Here is a 12,522-nt window from a genome sequence, read left to right as displayed (position 1 = left end):
CAAGTTTGGGAAACTTTCTCCTCCTCCTTCCCGTCCTTCCTCTCTTCCCCTAAACTTTAGGGTCATTTTGCAATGTTTGAAACCTCTCATAAAACTACATGTGGAATGCCATGACTCTACATATTTATTTTGAGGAGAATAACATGTTTTAATATCTTGTTTTCCCATTCTGAATAAGACATATATTGTGAAAGATTTATTGATGTATCAATAAAAACTTATAATCATCTCTGTGGAGTGTAAATAAAACTTGCCTTATGATTTCTTATTTAAAAAGAGGAATCTCTTATTTACATTTGATTCACATTTTCATTGAGCTGGTCAGAAAGGGCTTAATGTCTTTTTCTGGCATGAGTTACAACACAATCCTCAAAGCCATGGACATATTGTTAGCGAATAGAGATACATCCAAGTTGGAAAGCCCAGAAAACCTATGATTTGTTGTCCACCAGTTGAGAAAGAATTCTCAGCAGAGGTAGAGGGACAAACTGAAAAGTTACTTTATTGCTAGGAAAAAGAAGGAGAAAAAATAAAAGCTGCCAAGTGGGGAGCAGTCAGCCAGGTAACCTGTTAAGACAGCTCCAGCCCAAAAATAGGTCACAGGGTCTTTTCTTGAAAGGCTCTGTCAGTTTGCTGGTACCAGTCATCTTCTATTATCAGCTCTTTCCTCCCATGGAGCTCAGCCTTAAAACAGAAACTTCAGTGGAAAAAGAGAACAAATAAAGAGAAACCGGGGTGTGTCCTTGGCATTGACGCAGCAGTTGTGGAACATAAATGTCTTGTTGTGTGGCTGTGTCCTTGAGATCAAGGATTCAGCTGTGGGATAAGAGAAGATGTCATGTTTTTCAATAGCCTGGCACTTTCTTCCCCTTGTTCATAACCAGCTAGTGTCAGTAAGCCTGTTTTATTACATCTCTCTTAATAAAAGTATCCAAAACTATACAAGTATGAATCCCACCACACACTCAGGTCTGGATCCAACCTCATGTGAATCTCTATGACCACGTGTATGTGTGCATTCAATGAAATGTAGCTCTATACCCAATAGTATGTATGTGTCTGAATGCAAACACACTGGTTCAGTATATGGTGACACATGGATCAATATTTGATGAGCAACATGAGTGCATTTGTATATGTACATGCCTATGTATTTGATGTGATCACACACAGCCTGCATCTGTCTACACACAGGGCTGTATATTGCCATTTGTTTGTCTGTATCTGACCACACATGAATTTAGTCAGGTCTTGCCTGAATAATTCTTCTGTTTCTTGTGGCATGCACTGAGGCCATGCCCTGGCATTCATCTGATTCCTGGACTTTAAGGAGAGTCCAAGATGCACTTATATGCATGGTGCCTTGCCAGAGATAACTACAAGACTGGGCTTTCCTTGGTCTCTTTCTTCTCCATGTAGATGTAGGGTAATGTAGACAATGTCTGCCCATTGAGGTTGTCAGACTTGCAAAATGGCAGCTCAGGGCTCCCAGAAAGAGGAGGCAAAGCTCTCAGACCAGTTAAGTCTCATCTCATCCTGACATAAGATCGAAGCCCAGGATATCAAGTTTTAAATTCAGACTAATCTTTATATCAAAGAATGAAAAGGTAACTTATGGTTTGGGATAAAATATTTGTAAATCACATATTTCATAATGAATTAATATCTAAAATATATAAAGAACTTCTACAACTAAATTAAAATAAAAAACTTGATTTAAAATTGGGCAAAGCACCCCAACAGATATTCTTCCCAAAGAAGACATGCAAGTGTCCAATAGGAACATGAGAATTTGCACAACATTACTAATCAACAGGGAAAAGCAAGTGAAAACCACAATGACATGTCACCTCACACTTGTTAGGATGGCTATATGAGTTATGTAGCAGACAACACATTTTAATGATGATGTGGAGAGAATGGAAACCTACTATACTTCGGTGGGAATATAAATTTGTTCAGCCATTATGGAGATTTCTCAAAATATTAAAAATAAAACTGCTGTATGATTCAGCAATCCTATGTGTGTCTGCATATCCAAAATATGAAATCAGGTAACTGAAGAGATATCTGTACCCTCATTTTCATTGCAACATTAATTACAAAATGAAACCATGACAGAAATAAATGTATTCTACCATCTCTGAATATAATTGAAGAGTGGAATTACTTTCAATACCATGCTAGTCTAATTCTAGAATTGACACAAGATACAACTACTATGAAAAAGTACTGTAGACTTTACCTGATGTGAAATGTCAATATTATAACATGATTCATAATTGTCATTTATGTGCATCTGGAAATAATATTTAAAATTATGATTTGAATGAATGGTAGATTGATTAAAAAGCAAAGTATTATAATAAAACATTTAAACAGATAGTCACCCACTTAAATGATTAATTTAGGTAATAGCAAATATTCAGAATTAATATAAAGCTCATTGGTTTCAATTGCTTAAATTCATAAATGGCCAACCAATTTTTTTTCTGTCATAGTATTTTTTCTTGATGTAGACTTAAGGAAGAGTTCAAAGTTGAAGATGAATGCTATAAGCTCTCCTCTGAAGTGCAGTTAAGTTACATGAAATAATTGGATTGTTGGCAAGATCTCCTAGTGGAGGTGAAATGCCCCTGAGGTCCAATCAACCACAGCTACTAAGCTTCATTGAACTGGCCTAGAAACAGGAGATGTGGTAGCACTTTTAAGACTCAAGAGAAAGGCCTTATCCAAAGGTACTACTTATAAATCAGCAAAGTCACACTGTAGATGAGCTAGTTGGCATCTTTAATCTTATATCTTTACTTCTTTCTTGGTGAACAAACAGCTGCCTCGGGCCCTGGCCATGGAGCTGTGTCAGACAAGTTCATAGGTAAGATTTTTTTTTTCCCAGGAAATCATATTTTCATAGACTCTCAAGATTAAACGACCCTTACAAATTATAGCATCACCCCTCATCCTCCCCAATCTGAGATTTCAATCCATCTTCAGCACGTCAAATATTAACAAAGAATGACTCAACTACAATACTACCAATTTAGAAGTAAAAATATTTGGGATATTTATTTCTAATTGTTATATATTTAAATTAGAAGAATAATATAATTAGTTAGAATTAAATTAGAATAACTATATAACTCTAATTTCCATCCACAATTTTCCCCACTTTATAAAATACATCAGATTTTCCTATGACATTGCACCATTTTCAAAAACATCTCTTTTAAAAACTACACATGTGTCAAAGAGATGCAGTGTACTTTAATTATCCATTTCTGCAATGTGGAACATCCCATGTCATTTCTAAATTTTCCACACCTCTTAATAATTATGTTGAACATATTTGTAAAAAAAGACTTTTAGCTTCTATAATATTTTCATTTAGAATTTAACCCTATAAAGAACACTGTGATGCCAAAGAAAAAATAATATGTATTTCTTCATAGTTATTTCTAAATCACATTTACTAATTATGTATAATTCTTACTTTATGTAAAATCTTCTCTTTTTTGATCTGCTGGGGAGTCGGCCACAGAGTAAAGGAATACAATGAAGCTGCTGCACTTTGTTTCCACATATGTATACATTTTTCATATTATTTAAATAAAAAATAAAGCTCTTTATTCATTTATCTTTGAAAGGAAAAGACGGGTTTTTTTGCACAATGCATTGTATTATACTTTTTTTCTTTGGGAAATTTATGTCCCCAAATTCCCTCATTCCGTTGCTAATGCAGTATCTTGTAACCAGGAATGATGGACGATGGATGCTATGGGAAGATGGAAGAAGAAGGCATGAGAATACCTGTGGCAGAAACATAAAAGAGTGGGAAGGTCATTCACATCATGGAGGGATGAGTTTCTGCTGTTCGGTAATTAAATTGCTGGGAAGGGATTACCAAAGGCATTTCCAGGGACACTTTTTATAACTTTATGGGAACACACATACATTACTATACACAGTCAGAGCACAATAAAGATTTGTTGAATGAGTGAACTTGTAATAGGTCCTTATAGTAATAGACTTCATGTGTGTTTGTGCTGTGTGTCTATATATGTTTATGTGTATAGTCCATACCTACCTCTCTATCTTACCTAGCAAACTATTACTTTTTGTTGTCTATATTAAATTTTACTTTTAGAACTTTGAAAATAAGGATTTCTTTGCTTAGCAGATACTCACAAACTGAACATTTATGCAATAGGTTTTTATCCAAGTCTACTGAAGCTGTAAGTTTATTGAATATGACTGTTAACATATATATGGACAGAATTTGAAAAATAAAAATACAGATTAAAAAGCCCTACGATTATCTTGAAAATAAAATTGCCTAATAACATATTCATTCTTACAGGCAATTAATATTTCCATATTGTCCCATAAAGTATGCCAAAAAATATTAACCTGATATGCAGCGTCCTTTCAAGCATTTGCTTAGGATTCTTATAAAGTGGACAGTAATGATAAACAGAACACAAGGATGAGAACACTTGAATTCCTGGTAGGTTTATGCCCTCTAGGGGAGCAGGCATATTCTCACCCAAGGAGAATGGTAATTTACCAAGCACTTACTCATCACCTAACAGGTTTCAGGCAGTGCAGACATCATGCCAGGCACTTTGGTAGGTGCACTGAGGAAACACACTTGAATAGCTGGTGTGTTCCAGGAGGTACCAGGAAGAGCGTGTTGCATACATTTCCCTAAACTGCCTGCTTATGGGAGATATGCATTCATGGTGTCTTTCCTCCCACACTTAGAGCTGAGGGTTCAAGTGTGAATTTTCACAGAAGAGGAAACACCTCTTACTTGTGTGCTGCACCTCTCAGCTTACAAGATCCATCTGAGAATTACACTTTGTAACCTCATAAACACAGAGAAAGGCTCAGAACCATAGGACACAGAGGTGATGTAGCAGAGTCACATGGAGCTGGAGCCAGTGTGAGAATCCAGATCTTATGCAGACAGCCCAGGATTATCTCAGTAAATTACTCACCAAATGTTGCCCTATAGATGTTTTACAGGTGACAGGTACTAGGTGTCTGAAGAGATGGAAACATCGTGGAGGAAGTAAGAGAGAATTGAAACAAGCACTGAGACAGGAGTGTCAAGGACACGCTCCACAGGTACAGTGACTGCTCTAGTTTTGTATCAAGATACTCAGACAACAATCCTTTCATGATTAATGGGAATCATTTCTTATTTTTTGTAGGTAATTCAGGCCCTAGGAAGGTGTTACTTGATGAATGGATTTCCTCACACCTCCCAACAATGTGACTGAATTTGTTCTCTTGGGACTCACGCAGAATCCACACCTGCAGAAAATACTCTTCATTGTCTTTTTGCTCATTTTCCTATTTACCATGTTGGCCAATCTGCTCATGGTCATTACCATATCCCTCAGCCCTGTACTTTCAGCTCCCATGTACTTCTTCCTCACCTATTTATCCTTCATAGATGCCCTCTTCAGCTCTGTCACAACTCCAAAAATGCTCATTGACCTACTGTACCAGAGAGGAACCATCTCCTGGGGTGGCTGCATGACCCAGCTCTTTTTGGAACATTTCCTGGCAGCATCAGAGGTCATAGTCCTTACTGTCATGGCTTATGACCGCTATGTGGCCATCTTCAAGCCTCTGCACTATACAACCATCATGCGACAGGGGCTCTGTCAGCTCCTAGTGGTGGTGGCCTGGATTGGGGGAGTCCTACATGCCACTGTGCAGATTGTTTTTGCATTTGACTTGACCTTCTGTGGTCCCAATGTCATTGACCACTTCATGTGTGATTTCTTCTCACTGTTAAAACTTGCCTGCAGCGACACCTACAGGCTTGGAGTGGTGGTGGCAGCCAACAGTGGGGGCATGTGCTTACTCATTTTTTCCATGCTACTCATCTCCTACATAGTCATCCTGAGCTCCCTGAAATCCCACGGCTCTGAAGGACGGCACAAGGCCCTCTCTACCTGTGGCTCCCACTTTACAGTTGTGGTGCTCTATTTTGTCCCTTGTATATTCACCTACACACGTCCTGTGGCCACTTATCCTGTGGACAAGTTTATGAGTATGTTCTATGCAATATTCACTCCCATGTTAAACCCTATCATTTACACAGTGAGAAACACAGAGGTGAAAAATGCCATGAGGAGTTTGTTGAAGAGGAGAGTAACTTAGGCTGTTCATGATGCCAAGAAACTGATGATTTCTATACACGTGAGGGTTATACATGTTGTAAATTGTGCAGGAAAGCAAAGAAATTTTGCAGATCATTGACAGATAAAAAAGGTCCATAAACTTGTGTTTGTCAATCATTTAATATTGGCTAGTCATTTTTTAAATGTTTTGATAATTTGTAATATACTTTACCAAGGCTTCAATGTTCAGAATTAAAGCTTCAGAATAGTCAATGAAGAGAACAACTATAAACCCCTAGTATGATGAATATAGATGAATATATGTTTTTCTCTAGATTCTTTGTTCTACTTTACAAAATTCATCAGGTATATTACTTGGATGGAGTTCGCCTTTCCTTAGGAATTTAATCTCAGAAGTTTTTCTAGTTTTGCTTAGCCTGTGGTGATCAATTAAGGGATAGAAGTTCTTATTCTCATTCTTAGATACTTGATGAAAGGACATTTGCATGAAGGAATCACTGCTTATTTTGTATGTGTGTGCATGCTATGAATTTACCGAAAGTAAAAAGGGAGATACTTGCAAAAGAAGGAAAAGATAATTCACAATCTATCACCAATTCTCTTTTGGCAAAAAAACAAGTCTGAAATTTTGAGATTACTTTTAGTTTGCTCCTTTTTCTTAAATATCCTACGGCTCCCAGTTTTCATGAATATAAAGGAAATGTTTTATTTTTACATAGCAAGACTGGAGGAGCCAATTGAAGCATAGATAATCATTTTTTTACCAAAATTCAACAGAATAGCCTATGGTTAGGTTCCAAAAGTAATGAACTAGGAGTCTGATACACATATTTGCATTAAATTAACACTTTATTATCTCTCAGGCAGAGTCACTTCAGTTGATTCATCCACGAACTCAACTGGTCATTCCATGATCAGTGTCTCCATTTTACAGGGAAGTAAATTGAACCTAAGAGAGGCTTACTAATTTACTTGCCTCACATCATGCATGGCTACCCTATCTAGTGTGTCAGGGACTGTTACACTGAGATGCACCTTCCTTTCACAAATTTCGACTATGAAATTCCAGCACAGGTCTTTAAAACTCAGTCTTACTGTCTTTCAACTGGAACACAATTGTCTGTGGTACGTTTAGGTCTATAGATTAAAAAATTATATGGAATCTTAATTCAAAAGCTTTGTCCTTCGAGAAGATGATGTCAGATTTGCCGCAGCCTTGCCTCACATGGAGCTGTCCATTTCAGCACTACAATTGTTTTTCCCTCTCTTTGAAAGTTTGAGTTACGCCATTTCACTTTCGCAAAAGACCGATATTAGTATGGTGTCATATGTCTTCTCTGAAAGAAGAATCACCTTCAGATATCTTTCAGTTATTGCAAATAAGTACTAAAGTACTAAGATTAGTCTCCATTAAAAAAAGTGTCTAAAGTGAACTTTCAGAAAGTGGGGTAACTGCACTGCTCCTCTATGTGTGTGGAGAATACCAGGTCATTCTACTTTATTACATAACTCTTTAGAAAGCAAAGCTTCTCTGACTACACCACTCTTTCACATGTAGTTCTCACAGATCTTCCTTTCCCAAACTCAATGATCAAATGGAGCTATTTCTTCTATAATTTGACCATACAGTAAAGCCAGAGCATGGTACTGGGGTGACTGTGTTTACTAAGGTGGGCATGGCTGTCTCCAATTCATAAGAGACAGAACGTTTCCCCAGCACCTCATCTATTTATATGGTCATATTTGCAATTGCTGGTGAGAATTAAACATTTCAGCATAATCTAAACTAAATGATGTGTGGTTCACTTTGTCTTATGGTTATTAGATAGAAGATGAGAGTAAACCAGGGCTAAGGGTAGAAAAAGTGTTGGTTAATTGTTATTTCTATTCTAAGGCCAAATGGAGAATTTGAAGAGGGAAATTAAGCCAGTGATTGTGTCTTAGGGGCTATCCCAAGGGCTCAGTGGAGGGGTGAGAGGATTAATTAGGCACAAATTATAAACTGTCAGTAGCAAACTTGGAAGGTGCAAGAACTGAAGGAGGAAATACAAGGCAGTCTGGTGGTCTCAGTGGATAAGGTCTCACTGGCTGGTGAGTGAGGTTAACGCTTGTTAAGATGTTCCCTTCAACTCATCATCAATAGTCTCTCCTGAGGACAGAGTATCACCTGATTATTTCTGGTACTTAAAATAACAAATAAAGGATAGATTATGTTTCTTCTAAAAATTAATGACATAAATAAAGTTTGGCTCTAGTGTGTTAAAAATATGTTGGTTTAATCTGGATTTTCAATTCAGTGAAATTATTAAGAATTTAGCAAGGGAAATGAGCTAACTGTTGTTAAAGGCCAACCATGAAGCATAGATTTTGAGAAGTTCTTTATATATTTTAACTTTCTTAATGTAGCAACGTGTATTATTAGAGAGGATTTTACTCCATTTCATAAAAGAAGAAAATGAGACTCAACGGACTTAAGCCATAATACATTGTCTTTAGACTCTGCCTATCTATTCTTCCCACTCCACTCTTTGTTTTACTGATGTGAAAATACCAAAACACAGATCTGAACATTGGCCACATTGTGGAGACTGTCATTGAGGCATTCTTATTTTTGGGGTGATGTAGTGACTTCTCTTTAGGTCTTTACTGATCGTCATTTCCGAAGTTACTTATTTAGCAAGCATATTATGGTTATGAAAACATGATAGAGAGTAAGAACACCATCTTCAGCATCAAGAGATAGGTTTTATTTCACATTATGCCATCATTTTTTTCCCCATAACCTAAACAGCCTCCCCTATTTCTACAAGTAGTTTATTTGGGTAAGTTGGAAGGTGTTTCCACGTTCTGTGATTTTTGCCTGAGCGAATATGTTTATTGCCATAAATAGTTATTTTTGTTTCTACTTCAATTGGAGGTAAAACTGGAAGAGTTATGAGACCACAGTCCACCTCCCAAAACTTTTCTGTTTCTGGTAAACAACTTCAGAGATGTTCTTCTGTGATAAAACTGTCTCTATATTGGACTAACACAGCATGAACTCTGCTCTTGTGTGCTTTGTTATATTGAGAACATGTTCCTCTACTTAGTGAAATGTCATCAAAACACTGGCAGATATCTTGTTTTTGTGAAATTAGTCCCTGAACCTATCAAGGTTAATCCATTCCTCACCTAATTTCTGATCAACTGTGGTAAAATCTATATAAAATTTCTTCTGCTTTCTTTCTGATTTACTCTTCAAGTTTGACAATCTGTGTTGTTCTCTCTTCAGGGTTTACAACACTCTGGCCTTGGATTTGTATTCTGGGTACAGACTTTCCTGGTATAGCTCCAGGAACTCCTTTTGTGAAAAATTATTTTCCTGGACAGTCCTCACTGCTTTACACCTATCTCTGTTCTCCTTCCAAGTCTTGCCTCTCTAGGGCTTGGGGAGCTAGACTAGGCAGGGGTTGGGTTTCTAAAGCAATCTCTCTGCCCAAAACTGTAGCTATTCAAGTAGAGGCTGGAAGACCACTTAATGGACCATTGTGAAGGGATGTCAAGCTTTTATGAAGTTGGAATGATGACTGTCTGTACATGCTAATTCTCTGATCTGTCTCTGGCTTTCATTACAGAGTTGAAAGACAAATTCAAGTTGAAAGACATTTTCATGATGACACTTCAGGAAAATCCATATTCCCCATAGTTCTATAGATAGTTTCAGGGCCTCATTCATACAATCTTTGGCATCTAACATCACAAGTGTTATTTTGGCACTATAATAGTAAAGTGTCTAGTCAAACCAGGTTTACTCATGTGGTTTCAGTTTCCTTAAACTCTTTCCCTTCATGACACGTGCTGCTCACAGTCACCACATTCTTTGGAGCCAATCCAGAATTATGTACAATTTTTTTCTTATTATTAATTCAAGCATATTGGAACATGGTGATTTAGTGTGCTTCTGTATATGAATATTCATAAGTTGAATTGGACTGAATCTATTTTTAAAATAATTTCAAATATCAATTGTGTTTATTTTAGTAGGTAATTGTAATAGGTCTTACAATAGGTGGCAGCATGAGTATCATGACACTTGAGTCACAAAACTATAAATGAAACACAAGAATCCTGGCCCAGAATTTAGTGGCCTGGTTTCTTATTTCCCCACCACAAATGGTGTTCATATTTTCCTGTTGTAATGTAAACTTGTTGTAAATTGTGAATATTGATGCTTATTTTTTTCTATTCCATAGGAATATTATGAGATTTAATTTAAATAGTTGAAAGAAATGCATTCTACCATCTCTGAATGTAATTGAAGGATGAAATTATTTTCATCATTATCATTACCATATCATCTCAATTCCAGAATGAGACAAGCTCCAGCTACTTTGAAAATTGCTGTAAACTTTATTAGGTGTAAAGTGCTAATATAATAAGGTTCATAATTGTCACTTAATGTATGTCTGAAAACAATATTTAAAGCTGTGATTAGCATTAATGGTAGATCAACTGAAATATAGAATACATTCATGAAAATGTTTAAATCAGATAGTTAACCACCCAAATTATTAATTCATACAATAGTCAACCTCCATATTATACACATTTGTTATCGAATACATAAACTCAGAAATGGTAAATTTTTTTTTATCATAGTGTTTTGTCTTCATGTAGACTTAATGAGGAGTTCAAAATTAAAGACGAATGCTATAGGAGTTCTATTGTGAAGTTCTTGTGCTGCTGGCAAGATCTCCTAATGATGGTGAAATGCCCCTGAGGTCCAATCAGCCACAGCTGAGAAACTTCACCAAACTGGCCTGCAAACAGGAAATGTGGTAGCACTTTTAAGGCTCAAGAGAAATATTTTATCCAAAGGTAAATCAGCAAAGACACTGATTGTAGCTGAGCTAGTTGGCATTTTTCATCTTACAACTTTCTTTCTTTCTTGGTGAACTAACGCTGCCTGGGGCCCTGGCCATGGAGCTACGTCAGACAACTTCATAGGTAAGGTTTCCTTTCCCCCTGAAATCACATAATCATAGATTTTCAAGTGTAAATGAATCTTACAAATTATATAATCACCTGTCATCCTCACCCATCTGAGATTTCAATCCCTCTTCAACACGCAAAACATCAAGAAAGATCGACTCAACTACAATACCACCAACTTCAAACAAAAAATGTTTGGATTTATGTTCTCAGTCATGTGTATTTAACTTAGTTATAGGAATAATATAGGTAGAATTAAATTAGTTATAATAATTATATAGTGCAAATTTGCATCATTTTTTCCTACTTAATAACACAATGTAAGAATCTCCTATGATATTACACAATTTTTAAAACACTTCTGTTAAAAACTACATATCAATCAAAGAGATGCACCATATTTTAATTATCCATTTCTCCAATGTTGAACAGTCCATGTAGTTTCTAAATTTTCCACAGGTCTTAATAGTTGCATTGAATACATTTATAAATAATTATTTTTATGTTTTAAGAATATTTTTCTTTAGGGTTTATTTCTAGAAAGAGCATTGTGGAGCCAAAGATAAAAGAAAAAAAGTAATCTTTATTTCTTTAGTTATTTCTAAACTGATTTTATTAATTATGTCTAATTCTTACTATATGTATAATATACTCTTTTCTGACCTGTAGGGTAAGTCAGCCAGAGAATAAGGGAATGCAATGAAGCTGATGCACTTTGTTTTTACCTATGAATATATTTTCCAGCTTGGGAAATTTAAAAAAAAGCTCTTTCAAAAAGGCAAATGAATTTATATATAAGACAGAAACAGATTCACATAGACTACAGACTTGTGGTTGCCGGGGGAGGGGTGGGTGGGGATAAACTGGGAGTTCGAGATTCACATATTGACTGGCATATATAAAATATATAAACAAGTTTATACTGTATAGTGCAGGGAAATATATGCAATATCTTGTAGTAGGTCATGGTGAAAAAGAATATGAAAATGAATATATGTTTATTCATGTATGACTGAAGAATTGTGTTGTACACCAGAAATTGACATAACATTGTAAACTGGCTCTAACTCAATTAGAACATTTTTAAAATTAAAAATTAAATAAAAATAAAGCTCTTTATCCATTTATCTTTGAAATGAAAAGACATACTTTTGGCAGAATACATCTTATTTTGTTTATGTTTTCTCTATTCTTTGGGAAACTTATGTCCCCAGATTTCCTCATTCTATTAGTAGTGCAGTGTCCTGTAACTGGGAATGATGGATGATGGATGCTATGGGAAGATGGGAGAAGAAGGCATGAGAATGTCTGTAGCAGAAACATAAAGGAATGGGAAGGTCACTCACATCATGGAGGGGTGAGTTGCTGCTGTTTGGTAATGAAACTTCAGTCACTA

At 36.1% G+C, this 12,522-nt stretch overlaps 1 protein-coding gene across 1 annotated transcript; it reads left to right on the top strand.

Annotated features, from left to right (window-relative positions):
• Positions 1-5,247: 5,247 nt before the first annotated feature.
• On the top strand, positions 5,248-6,174 carry LOC102538326 (olfactory receptor 4C13-like). Its single transcript, XM_006219400.3, has one exon. It carries the CDS (start codon positions 5,248-5,250, stop codon positions 6,172-6,174), a length of 927 nt encoding a protein of 308 aa, XP_006219462.1.
• Positions 6,175-12,522: the final 6,348 nt, after the last annotated feature.

The sequence above is a fragment of the Vicugna pacos genome, chromosome 10, assembly GCF_048564905.1.
Source record: "Vicugna pacos chromosome 10, VicPac4, whole genome shotgun sequence".
Lineage (NCBI taxonomy): Eukaryota > Metazoa > Chordata > Mammalia > Artiodactyla > Camelidae > Vicugna > Vicugna pacos.
Note: the sequence above shows the minus strand (reverse complement) of the source record. Positions and strands in the feature narration are given on the sequence as shown.